At 52.2% G+C, this 16,136-nt stretch overlaps 5 protein-coding genes across 5 annotated transcripts; 3 read left to right on the top strand and 2 right to left on the bottom strand.

Annotated features, from left to right (window-relative positions):
* Positions 1 to 3,120: 3,120 nt before the first annotated feature.
* GYP8 (GTPase-activating protein GYP8) lies at positions 3,121 to 4,505 on the top strand (the record flags this gene model as incomplete). The annotated part of the gene is made up of 3 exons (XM_083193991.1): positions 3,121 to 3,322; positions 3,401 to 3,568; positions 3,652 to 4,505. The coding sequence occupies 3 exons, from the start codon at positions 3,121 to 3,123 to the stop codon at positions 4,503 to 4,505; spliced, it is 1,224 nt and encodes a 407-aa protein (XP_083050939.1).
* Positions 4,506 to 4,715: 210 nt separating this feature from the next.
* VPS52 (Sac2 family-domain-containing protein) lies at positions 4,716 to 6,837 on the bottom strand (the record flags this gene model as incomplete). Its single annotated transcript, XM_083193990.1, has 3 exons — positions 4,716 to 5,861; positions 5,918 to 6,312; positions 6,366 to 6,837. The coding sequence occupies 3 exons, from the start codon at positions 6,835 to 6,837 to the stop codon at positions 4,716 to 4,718; spliced, it is 2,013 nt and encodes a 670-aa protein (XP_083050938.1).
* Positions 6,838 to 8,038: 1,201 nt separating this feature from the next.
* ANB1 (translation protein SH3-like domain-containing protein) lies at positions 8,039 to 8,977 on the top strand (the record flags this gene model as incomplete). The annotated part of the gene is made up of 4 exons (XM_083193989.1): positions 8,039 to 8,050; positions 8,395 to 8,661; positions 8,721 to 8,853; positions 8,910 to 8,977. 4 exons carry the CDS (start codon positions 8,039 to 8,041, stop codon positions 8,975 to 8,977), a joined length of 480 nt encoding a protein of 159 aa, XP_083050937.1.
* A 4,433-nt stretch (positions 8,978 to 13,410) lies between these two features.
* Positions 13,411 to 14,443, top strand: ACO1O0_004549 (Yip1 family protein; the record flags this gene model as incomplete). Its single annotated transcript, XM_083193988.1, has 3 exons — positions 13,411 to 13,455; positions 13,554 to 13,947; positions 14,010 to 14,443. 3 exons carry the CDS (start codon positions 13,411 to 13,413, stop codon positions 14,441 to 14,443), a joined length of 873 nt encoding a protein of 290 aa, XP_083050936.1.
* A 195-nt stretch (positions 14,444 to 14,638) lies between these two features.
* On the bottom strand, positions 14,639 to 15,347 carry RDL2 (Rhodanese-like domain-containing protein; the record flags this gene model as incomplete). Its single annotated transcript, XM_083193987.1, has 2 exons — positions 14,639 to 14,967; positions 15,041 to 15,347. 2 exons carry the CDS (start codon positions 15,345 to 15,347, stop codon positions 14,639 to 14,641), a joined length of 636 nt encoding a protein of 211 aa, XP_083050935.1.
* Between the last annotated feature and the right edge of the window lie 789 nt (positions 15,348 to 16,136).

The raw sequence follows: 16,136 nt of genomic DNA, 5'->3' as shown, positions 1-16,136 counted from the left end.
TCAGTACATGGTCCTCGAAGGTACATATAATGAGAAAACAAATCGAGGGATATTCGTACCTTCCATACTCCCCCAGGAGCAGCTTCACTTCCAATAACGAACAAATCTGAAAACCTGTCGTATGCAGTAGTAAACGCTGTCCCAATCCCTGTGCCAACAGAGCCAAGCTCCATAGTAGAGTACACCAGAGTCATTGAGTCGATCTCAATGTGAAAGACAAACCCATCCTCTCGAGCGAGATATATGATATCAGTCTTTTCAGAATATTCTTTGCGTCGAAATGGCCGTGCCCATGACGTCCACAACGGTGCGTTTGCTCCATGGTGGAAGTCGGAAGGGTCGGGCCCCTCGAGAACCAAGTTGGAGTCGTATTCGGCAAAGGACAGTGCCTGTTTGACAAGGGCTATGTGATGCGGGTAAACGATAAAGAATGAATTTTGTGATTTGAGTGGAATAGAAAACATCGGGACACCGCCCGACTTTGCCAGTGACTGTCGATGTCCACTCCGGCCTAGGATTGTTCGTAGGTCCTCGCCCACTTCCCAATCCCAGACAATGTATTTGCGACTTGCTTGTTGATCTGGCTCCCTGCTTTTTGAGCTGATGATCACCATGAGAATAATGTGGTAGTCATCTTGCGGTCTCGGGTAGAGGAATTGGACGTCGTAGACCGTACCACGCAACGCGCGAAAGCGAGTGGACCTGATCGGGTTCCCGAGAGATCCGGTAGCCATGTATCGTTCATTGAGAGTCGAGCGAGGTTCCAGCTCATATACCACCAGTATTTCTTCGAAAGAGGCTGCCGCCATGAACCGGGAGGACGGATCAACGGCCAAGTGGTGTCCAAGGTAAGGTGGGACATTCCTCCCTGGACTGTGCTTGTTGACGCAGAACTCCAGCTTATTGTTGACTTCTCTGATGAAAAGAAACACCAATTCTCCAGTCTCCAGGAAGAGGACAAGAATTTGCGGGGGCAAGGGTAGATATGGACAGCCTAGGAAGCCACCAACGGAAGCCTGGTATAGCTCGTCAACCCGCTCAGAGTTACCCAGACCAGAAGTTTCATTCAGACCTTCATCAGGGCAAGTACCAAGGACAATCGCGTTCCGTATTCGGGACCCAAAATTTTGGTACTTCAGGACCTCGTAAGTCTGTCCATTATCTTGTAGCTCTCTGATGGTAACAAGGTGGTCCTATTATCGTCAGTCTGGGAACCAAAACGTGGATAATAAAATGGCGCCTTAGTAACATTTCGATGCTTGTATTAGGGGAAGAAAAAAGACGCAACTTACTCCAATCATTGCAATATCATTGTGACTCCTGGATCTCAGCCGGACGGGGAGAATTTTGTGGACAACGGGACTGTCCACAATGGTAGAGGAGAGGATCCCGCAAGGAGGGTGATCTAAGATGACTTCCTTAGGTTTTTCCGCGGAGGAAGACGAGGCCCTAAGGGCGGCGTGAATATCAACAGTTTCCGTCACCCACGCACCATTCCGGAGAACATTGGTCTGGAAAGCCATGGCGAGATCTGGCTTTCAATAGGCCGACCTACAACATTACATTGACTGATCAGAAGATGGATTTCGGGGGATGCTGGGTAGAGTTTAACCGGATATTCTCAGGCCAAGTCTGGCTGCTATCAACCGAGTAACGCAAAGGATTCAAGGGTAGACGGGTCTCAGTAGCTCCCAGGCACCCAGCTCAAGGTGGAGGAAGCGTGGGCAATAAGACTCAACCTACCAGAAGTCGGGTGAGTGAGTATCCGGGAAGACGAGCCAAGGAGCGATGTATTGGCCAGATCTGAACAATGGATGGACCGTGAGTCGCGGTGCGAGAGAGAGAGTTGGTGGCGGATACTCGCTGATCCCTAGGCTTGTCGTAACTGTCCAACCAAGACACTGGCAAAGCTCTGGTGTTCAGAGCGAGCTCGTGGCGGCAGAAAAAGAAGACGGCAGGAAAATCGAAGACCCCGCTAAGCGCTCGCAAAAGTAATCCACAGATTGCTCATCACCAGTGCTGAGTACTGAAGGGAATAAGTTCTGAGGTTGGCTTCGATTCATCGAAGGTCTTGGTGGGGCAGATTTTTGGGACGTTCTGAGACGAAAGCTGCACCACCACACCTCACCTCATGAGGACCTGCAGGTAGTAGGGAGTATGCACCACCCCCGGCGCCTTCCATCACCACCTCATCTGGTCCTGAGATTATGCTGGAAAGTTCCTTATAAGCTAGAATCCTCCTACTTGCGTAGTGCTACTATTTCTAGCTCTCCAACATGTTTGATCATTTAGTGTACCTAGGCAGGTACTATCTATAAGTATAAGTATTACTACTACTAAGTACTACGTAGTAAGTAAGTGGTAGTACTAGAAACCAGCTTGACGGTGACTTCGCGGGGTAATTACTCTAGGTTTCCTTTTCTTCAATTATCTCTATTTCTTTTTAATAAGAACCATTTCGTCCTGTAGAAAGGGTGCCTGTAATATTATTACCTGAGAAAGTTGGCAACATGTATTCGTAGTGAGAGCAGTTCGCAAGTAAAAGAAACTCCCCACCCCCAAAGAAAAATACCTTGTACTTATGTACAATAGGGACATTAGTACCTTGAGGTACCTTAACTACTTACGCGGGCGACGACGGAAGGTGCTAGACAGGCTCTCGACAGAGCATAGATTCCTTCCTGAGTCGCCGAAATCTTTCAGGCGGTTGGAAAAGATCTCAATACCTTTTAGAGACCATGTCTATCCTTTTTAATCGTCTCCAAAAACGGGGTCGCCCGCGTAAGTAAGTAGTATGTAGTAGTAGTTGTACCAAGTGCAGTATCCGTAGGGTAGGCCCACCTTACTGACAAGCGCCCAACTTGGTAATCAGCTCCCGTCGCAAAGCAAGAGGACGTACGTTGTGGTCAACACGCCATAGAGCCTCCAAGCCATTGTTTCGTCGGCGACCAAAACTCCAGGCCTAGTTCTTAGAATCTACCCTGAGAGAATACCGCATGCGTCCCGTCGTGCAAACCAGACTCCCACCCGCCTCGCGACACGATGCGCAACACTTGTCATTTCGAGTCGCCACCCTAGCATCGCAGCTCGAACCTACGAGGGCGCTGCTCAGCGCAGGCCATGGACCCCAAGATGCAAGAGCCTTCTCAATGGACCACCGACAACCCATCCGGGACGCCTACGCCAGAATTTGTCGATCCCACAACTATTCAAAAGGCGAACCAGATACTGGATGCGTGCGGGCGGAAGGATGTTCGCCAGCTGAGATCGCTCGCGGAGTCGAGAGGTGGCCTGATCAATGACGAGCTTCGCCAGCAAGCTTGTACGTGCAACCATAGACCCTGATTCCGTCGTCTTTACCGACTAGGCTCGCTGACTTGCGCTCCGCCTTTAACGATAGGGCCGATTCTTCTTGGCTTACTCCCTCGCAACAACAAAGACGACAATGGTGGAAAGAGGCAAGGTGTTGCAGACGTCGCGGTAGACGCTTGGAAGGACCTCCCACCACACAAAGACGAAGGCCAGGTGCGGCTTGATGTTGATCGATCTTTCATTTATTATCCTAACAGTATGCCCCGTACCTTTTCGCTTGCACTACGAAATCGCAAGGCCATAGCTGGGGACGAATCCTACTGATGCTCTCGAACCTAGACCAGTCCGAATCCGAACTGCAGCAGCGCAAGACGGAGCTTTTCGCACTCATCGCCGAAGTCCTCCGCCGCTACCCATACCTCTGCTATTTCCAGGGTTACCACGACATCTGCCAGGTTTTCCTGCTTGTCCTGCCACTGGAATGGCGCGTGCCCGTTGTCGCTCGCCTCTCTGTCCTGCGCATCCGGGACTTCATGCTCCCTAACCTTGGCCCCACGACTGCGCAGCTTAGGTTGCTGCCAGATATCCTCGACAGGGCCGACCCCAAGTTGAAGTGCCATTTGGCCAACGTCGAACCCTTCTACGCTCTCTCAGGTACCCTGACCATGTACGCTCACAACATCGAAGCGTATCACGACATTGCTCGTCTCTTCGACGTCTTTCTCGCTCGTGAGCCAGTCTTCAGCATTTACATTTTCGCCCAGATTGTCATTGATCGGCGCGACGAAATCTTCGAAGTAGATGAAGCAGATATGCTCCACGTGATTCTAGGCAAAGTTCCGCCCAATATGGATCTCGACGCTCTCATTGCAAACTCCGCCGTCCTCTTCAATAGCCACCCGCCCGAAAAACTCCCAGCATGGAAGCCCATATCAAGCTCTAGCACCCTCAAGACGGCCCGGAACGTTGATGATTGTACTGCACAGACTATGGAGGAAGGGCAGGAGTACTTCGAGGAGCAAGCTAGGGAGCTTCAGTGGGCCGATCTGCAGGATAGAGTCAAGGCCACTCTTTGGGCTTATAGACGGCCCGCAACGACGGTTGGTACAGCACTTGCGGTGGCTGGTCTGGCAGTCTACCTCCGTCGTAACCCGGCTGTCGTCAACCACGTTGTGGGCTTCTTTGTGCGTTGATTTGACCGTTCTGAGACCAGATGGAGAATTATATGTAGACAAGTACCTAGATGTCTCGTCACGACAATGTCGTGACTGTACAAGTAGCCGCTGAGAAAACTGTGCAATATAAACCTTTATCTCCAGCGTGAACATTCCCAAAACGCCGTATAATGCGCCACCGCACCTGTCGCTCTCAAGGCTGTCAAATCTAGCGTCCCGAAATAAAAACTAAGCATCCTCTTGATACGGCTTTTTAAGCTCCTCGAAATGCTCCTGCTGCTCCACCGCCAGTTTGCCGTCAACATCACTGATGATGGTAAGGATCAAGGAGTAGTTATTGTATAAGAAACGCCCGCTCTTTCGCTTGTCGCCGCCGTATGCCTGAGCCTGGCGCATGAGGAACGTCTCGACTTCAGTGCGCAGGCGGCGTAGGCTGGAGACCACGGGTTCATCGTCGCCAGCCTCGGTGCTCAGTGACAAAAGGCCGTGGAGTAACTGTCCAAACCGTTGTGTTACCATGTGCGGCGCAGCAGACAGCCTGGCCTGTTCTCCGGTGAGTTTGGAGGGTTTGGATGGCATAGCATGGATGAGTTGCCGAACAGACTCGCAGTGCCGGTCCATGATGACCTGCAGCCGGGGCCAAAGGAGCATGCTGGTGCCGTTGACGTAGCCCTCAACCGCTGGCACTTTTCGACGCTGGAGCTCAAAGGCAAATTGCTGGTTGAGTCGGATGCTGAGTAAGAGGCCAAGGGCATCATACGTCTCGCCGACAAGTGCCTTGGAAAGAGTCTGACCAAGGTCAAATGTTGGTTCAAATATGTAGTTGAAGTTCTTGGCAATCTTCGAGAATGACAGCGCTGGTGAGAAGAAGGTAGCCAAGAAAGTGTATTCCGCTGTTGCGTTGTCAATCAGTGCCAGATTGAAATTTCGAAACGGAACCTCTAGATAATGTGTTGACTGGTCTTCTTCCGCTAGGTAGGATGATATTGCCGACTGGTTCTTTGCCTTGAGGACATCCACGCGTCGTCCCAAATTGAAGGCATCATGGGGGGGCCCAACTGCTCGCGAGCTTGACAGAACCGTCGCCTTGCGTGTGTCTTCTTGACCGAGAACATCGTTCTTATCAAGCACATGCAGCTTGATCTTCGACAATGACTTCTCATAGCGGGTAAACTGGTTAAGGTAGTACCACCGCATTGTGTTCATATATGCTTGCGAGATTTCCTCAGCCAGAGTGGTGTGGTGCTTGTGCAAAAAGGTATAAAGATCCTTGAACTTGAGAAAGTTCTGTTGTTGTATGATCTGCGCGTTGATGTGTGGCGATCGTAGAGCTTTGATTTGGGTCACAAGAAAGTCCCGTATCCTTTCAATAGCCTAGATGTAAGTTTCAGCACCTGTAGCCTCACGAGGGTCAACAGCAATTCCTTTACCTTTGCTGTGAGTTTATCTAGGAGCGGACCTAGGTCCTCTGATGCCTTGATCTGGCGGGAGCTCGATCTCTTCTGGTGCGCCGCGGCTCGCCGGTCAATCTCGTTCAGCATCTTCGCCCAGGATTCGTCAATATGGCCCTCGGAGATCTTGGCTATGACCTCGGGAGAGACACTTAATTCCTCGACTAGGGGCCCGAGGGCTTTTTCTACCACGATTCGATTATCCAGCCTCCGATTCAGGGCAGTCGATCTCGTTTGAAGAGACTCAATGTCGGCAGAAACGACGCCGAGATCGTTTCGAAAACTGGCAAGGTAGGTTTCGACCGAATTGAGGACATCGTCGCAGGCGTTAATGGATCGGTGTAAATCGTCGAACTTTCCTTTTTGCTTCTCATCTAGAAAACTGTCAACAGCCATGCATCATGTCTCTCACATTTGGAAAACAAACACTCGTCAGCCGATTGTGATCTCGACGACAAAGTTGAGAGCGTGCTGTTGTTTTGGGTCTCGGGATTGGCCAGCTCCTTCAACGATAAGCCACCAAAGTCGGGGTCGAGGTGGAAATCCTCCTCCTTGATGGCCCTGCCATGTTCCTCAGAATTTTTATTTTCATCGTCCCCAGACCTCAAAAGCCCCTCGAGTATCTCAAGGGCGTCAGGTCCCTCGTGAACCGTTGACGTTTGCCTCAACCCAGATCCATTGGGCTTCCGAGATGACGATAGGAAGGAAGTTGACGAGTCATTCGAGGCCAAAGAAAGCGATGAGCTTCTCGGAGAATGTCCGGCGCGCTGCGACGTCACATAGGGGCTGAGAGAGCTCGATGTTCGCCTCGGCAGCGGCGAATAGGGCCTACTGGCGGATGGGGGGGTCGAGGAACCGGACACCGTAGCCTGCCCTCCCGCAAGTCGGTCCAGCCACATGGTGCGGGAGGAATGATGGGTCACGTCTTATCAATTGTGCGCGAAGAGAGACTCATGGCAGAGCATGATCGGAAGTGGTCGCGGTCGAAACGTGTTCTAGGTAATTAAGCTCGTCTCAGGAGTACTATCCGTTGTGGCTTAGTGACAAAGGATGGCGAGGCTGAGGTGACGATCGCCAGGTTGTCAGTACCTCCCTAGGCAGAGCATGCTGGCCGCGCTATGATTGGCCGCTGATGACGGTGAGCTGCTCGGGAGCTCAGTGGTGTGAGCCCCACTATCCACACGGCAGCATGAGCGCCATCTTCAACACAACGCAAAGAAGTTCAAGCCAGCTACTCAGGAATGCATGAATGCGCCCAGCAACAGCATACCTTATTCGGCGTTACAATGTCTGGCCGTTACGACCATGCTTATACTAGCCCTACATAGTGAGCCACACGATGGAAATTTAGAAGATCACACTCGAGGATGACCTCGATCTTCCGTACCTACGGAGGGGTGGTCGAGGGGTAAAGCAGCCATCACGACTCCACATCTTCAAAGATTCTCGATCATCTAATACTGCTATGTAGATGTGAGGAGTGGGATCATGGCTTGAGCGAAAGAGCTCATGCTGGCACCTTTTTCTTCCTCTATATCCTCAATAGCCCTTTGCTAAAGAACTGTGCTCTCCAAACTTCCGAGGTCAAACCTTATCATGCGCCATCATGCTCGTGGTCACTCGACGTGAGAGGGCCAGGGGTCCTTACCTGGATGCAGATACTACTGGTTCCCCCCAACAAACCGGAGACAGAGAGACAGAGAGGCTGCACATGTACATACTCCAGGCCCAGTGAGTCGTTAGCATGCGATTGGCAGTGGGTTGAGTTCTGAGTCTTTGGTCGCAGTTTGGGAACGGGTCAATCAGCTCCAGGGTCCAATCACACCAGCGAGAATGAAAAAAAATTCGAGGCCATGGCGCATTTTTACCCTTCGCTGCCCCTCCACTCCCAGCAGGTCCTCGTCCCGCTGCGGCCCTAAGGCCAGGTACCTTGTCCGGCCTTGCCTGTGGCCTACCCTCCCAAGTATTTCTCCCTCCTCCCTCTTTTCTCTCCCCCTCCATCCTCTCCCAAGCATCTTCCAAACCTCTCCATCAAGCCCCCAATCACCTTTTCTACCCTCTTTTTGTCAACGAGCCCGTTGCCAGCGCAAATCTATCACCATGGCTGAGGAGGTAAGTCCCCCAATGCGATGCCGTTCTCTTCCCTCTACTTGTCGTTTGCGCCCGCCCTGCGCCGTGTTGTTCTGGCCACAAAAATCACCCCGCATTGTCGCTCGTGCCCCACGACGACGACAGCCGTCCTCGAGTCGAGCCAAGTCAACACAGAATCGAGCTATATCGCGGTCGGGTATTGTCAAGTGCAATACGGGTGGTTTCGCTGGGGCTGCCGTCTCGGTTGCAAAGACGGCAGGTCTTTTGGCCCGGCCTGGAGCGCCCCATCGAGGCCCCCATCAGGCGCAACTGGCTTACATCTAAACGTCTCTATATGGGAATTGCCTCTAATATGCCTCTTACAGCACGACCTTACCTTCGACTCTGCCGATGCCGGCGCGTCGCTCACCTACCCCATGCAGTGCTCTGCTCTGCGCAAGAACGGATTCGTTGTCATCAAGAACCGCCCCTGCAAGATTGTCGACATGTCCACCTCCAAGACTGGCAAGCACGGTCACGCCAAGGTCCATCTTGTCGCTACCGATATCTTCACTGGCAAGAAGTATGAAGATCTCTCCCCCTCTACCCACAACATGGACGTCCCCAACGTCTCTCGCCGCGAGTACCAGCTTGTGAGTGCCCCCATTCGATTTTTACTCTGCAGCCTCAGCCTGGCTTACATTTGCCCCAGCTCGACATCTCCGACGATGGCTTCCTCTCTCTCATGAACGACGATGGTGATGTCAAGGATGATGTTCGCATGCCCGACGGTGAGACTGGTGACAAGATTGTCAAGCTCTTCAAGACCGACGAGAAGGACACCAGTAAGTGTAGTCTCGGACCTGTCACGTAGGGTCCAACCATTAACACATATTCTCAGACGTTGTTATCCTTACCTCCATGGGTGAGGAGGCTGCTATTGAGGCCAAGGAGGCTCCCCGCCAGTAAATGGGGTCTTACGTTAGCCTCGCAACCGATCTTCAAATGCTCCCGGCCTTTCGTCAGTTTCTTCAGCGGTCAGGGTTGAGGAAATTTGTTTACCTTGGTCCTCGACGTGTCAGATAGCTCTAAACGAGGGGCGGTTGCACAAGAGAATCTGATACCCCATGGATTGTCCATGCCGGGCTCCGAGGCTTGACAATTTCATGAATGAGCCTACGCCACGATTATTATTCTCCTTTGTTTTCTTCAACGTCTCAGCATATGATCCAGGCCAATGTAGCTGGAAGCTTCACGCAAAAGAAAATAAAAGGAACAGCAGCTGTTGGAGATGATGAAATCCAAACTTGGCGAACCACATGTGACATACACGCGATGTTTGATGTCTTTTATGCAACATAACCAGACGCTATGATTAGCCACTGGATGTTTTAGAGGGCCAAAAAAATAAAGGAAAAAAATTATATTCAGCGATTGCCGATTAACACATTTGAGGGCAACATGTCGAGAGAAATGATGCTGCCGGTTGGTTCCTCTGTACATGTGCTCAACCGGCGTTGTGCAGCCGCCTTCAATGTTGGGCGAAAGGTGGTGAATCCATTTGACCTGTGCTGCTCGAAAGTTTTGTCGCTAGTGCTTGCGTCCACCAATCTACCATCCTTGCATCCACATTTCCGCGCGGAACCCATAATTCGAGACACTACGGATAGTTATCATGTCGGTCTCAGTTGCGCTGAGAGCGCTTGGATAACGAGGCGCTTGAAATCACAATCTCATCAATCCGCAACAACAATCCGATGACGATAACCATTCGGAACACCCAACATGGAGGAGCGTAGCGAAGTTCGCAGGCTGCCAAGAGGCGAGAGATGCTCTCAGTGCGGTGACCGGAAGTATTATCTAGAGAGTGGCATGAGATTTTGCGCATCCAACGGTCACGAGATTGAGGTACCGCCAGAGCCACAGAGCTACAAACAGGGTATTGAGCTAACATGAGGCGGGTCTAGGGTTTCGTACAATTCGATGTTGGCGATGAAGAGGACTCTGGAAAACTCGGCGCAGTCGCAAAGCGTGAGAAGGAAATCAGAGAGAAGGAGAAGCGGCAGCTTACTGGTCTCGAGGGTAAGAGTCTCTTCCTTGAAGCGCTCCAGCTAGTCCTGAGGAGTCAGCTGCTATGGCTCATTCGAGAAAGGGGCCACAAGGAGGAGCTCGAGACTGTAGTACGGGATCTCTGGGATCTCCGCATACGAGGCTTCAGCTCCCTAATGCCCGAAGAGAATACGGGCGAAGGGGAGCTCGAGATATTCAGTTCCCAGCCGCTCTCAGATGACACGACGGGCGAGGCCCGGCCCAGGGGCCGGTCTATAAGCTGGGACCCAAACCAGGCATCCAGCTGGCCGGTGCCCCGGATGGTTGAGACTCTATCTTTATGCTATCTAGGATGTCTACTTCTCAGAATCCCGACTCGTATCGGGGAGCTGGTTGGATGGGCCAACGGCGGCAACATACCATACCAGCGGATTGTGAGATTATAGCTGTACATGATGATCTGAGCAAACTGTATTAACTTCAGCATAGTACTATGAACTGCCACAAGAGATGCAAGACCGAATGCCCTCGGCATATACCCGAGCCCTCAAGTTGCCTCTCCACACGCCTCTAGAAGGGGGCGAGCTCCATCGGTCTATCCTGCATCTGGCATTTGGCTATCAATACAACTATGAGATGCTATTCCCGAGTCTAAACGAAGTGTCGATTCTCATTCAGTATGCAAAGCATCTCTCACTTCCAGGTTTGTAGGCCCCAATCCTGTCGCAACTTAGCTAACAGCGTGGGTAGTTGAAACCGTTCGAACTGCCCAGGCTTTATCAGCAGCTTTAGAATGCTCCCTTCAATTCCCGACGTCAAAATCTAGAATATTCCCCATTGATCACCCCGAGATTCTTCTGGTTGCGTTGATAATAGTGGCTACAAAGCTTCTGTTCCCATTTGAGGACGGCCAGTTATCGTCTCTCGACTTTGGGGGACTATCCGCAGCGCTGAGAGTTGACTGGAAAAGATGGACCGACATCAAAGAGTATTCGGAGAATTCTACCATTCTCTCCGGTTCAACATCTAGTTTTGAAGATATGAGCGCGGACAAAGTCGTCACGATGACCGAGGAGGAGCTTAATGGTTACTTTAGCCATATTTCAAACCTCATTGACAAGAAAAGTGAGTATCGGCATCTTTGATCTCGCAAGGAAATCCTGCTGATAGAACTCGCCCCAGATGAGAACCCAATTACGGAGTTTTTCCCCATCGAGGAACCGCCACCACCAGAGCCGCCTCTCCCGGAACCCTCGGACACTGAGGCAGATGAGCGGGCTCGCGAGGTCCTCGCAACTATCGTACAAACATCCCAAGCCCATTCAGATCATGAGGACAATCTTCCATATAGGAGCAGCAACTACGAGGCATTCCGTATAGTTGAAGCCCTCTCAGACACAGCTGAGAGGGTTTACAAAGTTGCAGGTAACAGACCACCCTTATTCGAGGATGAACTGTACTGACAAATTCGAAGCAAATGCGGCAGGTCTGCGCCTGGAAACCCTTGTAAAAGCTGTGTACATGCTTGAACAACGCATAATCGTTTGGCAGAGACAACGTCGTCAATTGTAAGATGGTGGGGAGTCAGGTTAGTCACGGGATATAGCGGGCGAAAAATATAATCACGAAGATATGATAAAATTAGCGATGCACTCAAATCAAGAGTGTTCAAACAGAGCCAGCTGCCTATTCAGTCAATTGAAGACTGCATTCGCTGTTATTGTTGACATTGGTACGGATACTCGTTCATGAGGTTGCCCAGGGCAGTTGAAAGCTCAGACCCATAAGTAGGACCCCACGTGACCAGACCCGTGACCTAGGGTTTTCGCTCGTTTTGCACCGTCCCGCCCCACCACCAAACTTGTTCGGCCAGAACGCAGCCAGGGAAATCGGGTATCTCGAACTTCACATAGTCAGCGTCACCAAAGTCCGTCAAGAGTAAGTAATGCGATACGCTGCTAAAATATTTCATACACGAGATGCTAACTTTTTATCAGTGCAGATGTAAGCGCCCACCTCCGCCGACTCCGACGAACGCACGCGAAGATTGTCCACCGCATATACTGACTACGGACCCAGCTTCGTGAAGACCCTGACGGGCAAGACCATCACCCTCGAGGTCGAGTCCTCGGACACCATCGACAATGTCAAGTCCAAGATCCAGGACAAGGAGGGCATTCCCCCGGATCAGCAGCGCCTGATCTTCGCCGGCAAGCAGCTCGAGGATGGCCGCACTCTCTCCGACTACAACATCCAGAAGGTGCGTGGAAGACATTCATGGCGACCGACGATAAACTGGCGGACCGTCAGTGGCGATGAGATGGAATAGTTATGCTGACTGGGACCTATAGGAGTCTACCCTGCACCTGGTCCTCCGTCTCCGTGGTGGTATCATCGAGCCCTCGCTGAAGGCTTTGGCCTCCAAGTTCAACTGCGACAAGAACATCTGCCGCAAGTGCTACGTACGTGGATCTGACCGTGCAACCCCGCACGATCCTCTCGCCGCGATTCTAACATGAAAATCAGGCCCGTCTCCCTCCCCGTGCGACCAACTGCCGCAAGCGCAAGTGTGGACACACCAACCAGCTGCGCCCCAAGAAGAAGCTCAAATAAGCGAGTTCACCCCCATGGATGTGGCGTCTGGTTTTTCTGGCTTTCCGGAGGGTGGCATGGGCAGAAGGGCTCGGTTCGGAAGTCGGAGTTGTTTCTACACTAGCAACGGTAAATTAGGCAATCCATTCTGATGATGCCACTAGAGCATGATGCTGCGTTTGTGATTAAAATGCACTTGTTGGGGATTTTGTTTTCACTAAGGAAGCTCCCATTCTGGATGTTCGATCACGACCTCGGCGCTGATGGAGTGTCGAGTGTCGGGCGTTACGGAGCTCCGACTATTTGCTCAATCCGATCAAAACTTCCAAATGGCATGTTACAACTCCAGCACTATTAAAATGAAATCTTCAGAGTTCAGCCTCTATAATTCATTTTTGAACCTCTTATTAGTACTCTAAACACAAAGTTGGTGATCATCGGCTACTCGTACTACGTACTACTACGTACCTAGCAGTGGTATATTACCTATGCGGCCAGGTTGGGACTTTGCGACATGCGACCCGGGGGGGGGGGGGGGGGGGGGGCACTCGGGAAAATGCCGGACCATCAGTGCACTCACTACCCACCCACCTTAGGTCTGACGACACCCGTTTCGACTCTAAAGCTGTCCACTTGGATCTCACTGGCCCTTGACGACCCCTAGCTTCGACAACGCCAACACCGGAAAGCCGAGGAGCCCCCACGAAACCGCCTATTTCACGGTCGCTCATCTTTGAGTTCGCTGTTAAGAGGCAACAACCATGTCTGGTTCCGGCTACGATGCGGTGGTAGACGTGGACGACGAGGTATGTCAGTGGAAAGGGAGCTCGTGTCTACCTTGATGCGACCGAGAGACAAGTGAGCAAACGTTTAGTTTTGAGAAAGAGACTGACGATGCTCTCAGGGTGACCTCGGCCACACCGACCTCCAGGAGGATCTCGAATTCCATAACTCCAACTTCAACGAGACATCCCACGGCGGCCGCAAGGCCCCATCCTCCGGGCTGCCCCCTCCAGCCACGGCCTCATCTGGCAGTTCCTCAAAGCGACTCCTTTGGACAATCTCCTTCTACTCGCAGTTCTTTGACGTCGATACATCGGCAGTTCTTTCGCGCTGCTGGGCAGCGCTCTTCCCTCGTGCCAACTTCCTCGATGTCCTCGAGGGCAACCCTGACCTGTATGGGCCGTTCTGGATCGCCACTACGGTAGTCTTGATCCTCTTTCTCGGAGGCACCGTCAGCCAGTACCTATCAACAACCGATAAGGCGCCGTTCGCTTACGACTTCAAACTCCTTAGCGGTATGCTCCCCACTCTGAACGACTAAATGACCTCGTACAAAGACTGACGCGCGTTGCTTTAGGCGCTGCTGGCCTTATCTATGGCTACACCCTCTTCATCCCCATCGCACTCTTCCTTGCCCTGCGATACTTTGGCAGTGAGCTTGCCAACCTCCTGGAGTGCTGGGCGCTTTACGGCTACGCCAACCTGATCTGGGTCCCCGTCGCTCTCATCAGCTGGTCGCCCCTTGAGATCCTCAACTGGGCCTTTGTTGCCGTCGGCTTCGGCATGTCCGTTGCCTTCCTGTTGCGCAACCTATACCCTGTCCTCAGCGCTACCGATCGCCAGGTCAGCAAGATTCTGCTTATTGTAGTTGTCGCCTTGCACGCAGGCCTGGCACTTGCCATCAAAATTCTGTTCTTTGCCCACAACAGTCCCGTTGCGAGCGGCGGGGGTGATGGCGGCGGCAATGGCGGATCCGATGACAAGGGTGATGGCTCAAAGTTTCTGTTCTAGACTGCACCAGAGAAGGTAGGGGAGGATAGGAATTTCTGTACGAGGACTTGGTGGATTCCCGCTAGAAATCAGCCGGCGCAGGGCCATGTGATTTGTATGCCAGTATTTGTATAACATGAAGAGTTACATCTATGTTTTCCGGATCCAATCTCCCATGTCCCTTCACCTCTACCCGCAAATACTCCGAAATTACCCTCAGTCTTGGTTCTCCGTCCTCTCCCATTTTGCGCCCTCCTTCTTCACCTCCTTGGGCCCATTATTCTTTGCCCAGTCCAGCCAGCTGCCCGGGTACTCTGAAACATTCTTCCACCCAGCGTGCTGCGCCAGCCCCGCTGCAGTCCGCGCGCGGACACCGGCCTTGCAGTACATCATGAGCTCAGCATCCTTGGGCGGGCGCTGAAACCCATACAGGTCGGAAAAGTCCTCGTCCGAGATGTGGAAGCTCTGGATGGCGCTGGTGACCGGGATGTTGATGGCGCCGGGAATGCGGCCGGTCAGGAGAAGCTCCTCTGGTTCGCGGACGTCTGTGGTTTCCCCTCGATCATTAGCTACCACGATACTCCAATCGTTACTTTCGTGAGGGGGCAGTAGGCGTACCGACAAAGACGACCTTCTTTTTGCCGTCCTTCGCTTCTTCCTTGCCGCTCTCAGCGAGCTCGTCGTTGATCTTGATCTGCTGCTGTATATCGTTGAACGAGTACTTGCGGCGGCTGGCAGCCTCGGGGTCTTCATTGGCCGAGTACCATCGCAGAGTTGATGTGTAAGGCGTGGCCACGGGGCGCCATGCCAGCGAGGCCCTCTTGGGGGCGACCAAGGCAGCGGCAGCAGGTCTGGCAGTGCTGAGGGAGGACTGGGCAGCGGCGCGCAGCAGCGTGCCGCCCAGGGCTCGTCGGGAAGCGGCCATGGTTGATTATATTCGAGAGAGGGTGGTTCAGATCTTTCAACCGTGGCTACTTGACACGGGGGAAACTGCGGCGTTGAATGTTTGAGGTGTGTTTATTATTAATGGTGTCTGGAAGCTGTTCAACAACTCGACATCAATTGCTACATATTCATAGCTGCTCCGGGTTCGGGACTTCGGGTAACCACCTCGACCCGCATTTTCCCCACAGTGTCATCGACGGTCAGCACGACTTGCAGCCACGAGGACATCGACGCAATGCCAGTTCTTGATATGCCTTGGTTGGACGTCCTACGTACGTAGGATGTCTCGCAACCCTCTTCCAAGACTGAAATATCGAAGAAGAGGTCATTCTCGGCCGTCTGCTCGCGTACTATGCCGTTTTGGTCTAGATACTGTTTACGCAAGTAAAGAATATTCCAGATGAATCTTCATTTGGTTAACTTGTATGAGATGGACTTGGTTGGGGACGTCCTGACAGGTGGTCATAAATGTTCCTGAACTGAGCCTTGTCTTTGTTCACCCCGCGTTCGTGTAGAAGACTTGCTGATAGCTGTCTCGTGATCTCGCGTCACCGTCACCAGCCACAGGCTCAGATATTCGCGATGTGTATAAGGTATATATTCCAAGCTTATTACAGTCCCGTGCCTGGAGTGACAAATACTACCGGAAGGGGCTGCACAGTCTGAACCTTGGATGGATACTCTTCATACAGTGAGGGACCATTTAATGTGCCCCGAGAGCCTGTGTATCGTGTGAGCCAAGGCTGACCAGGTACGTATGTCTCACTAG

The sequence above is a fragment of the Amphichorda felina genome (genome assembly GCF_050947745.1).
Source record: "Amphichorda felina strain 45539 chromosome Unknown scaffold_4, whole genome shotgun sequence".
Taxonomy (NCBI): domain Eukaryota; kingdom Fungi; phylum Ascomycota; class Sordariomycetes; order Hypocreales; family Bionectriaceae; genus Amphichorda; species Amphichorda felina.
The sequence above is the reverse complement of the archived record's forward strand: the minus strand, read 5'-3'. Positions and strand labels throughout refer to the sequence as shown.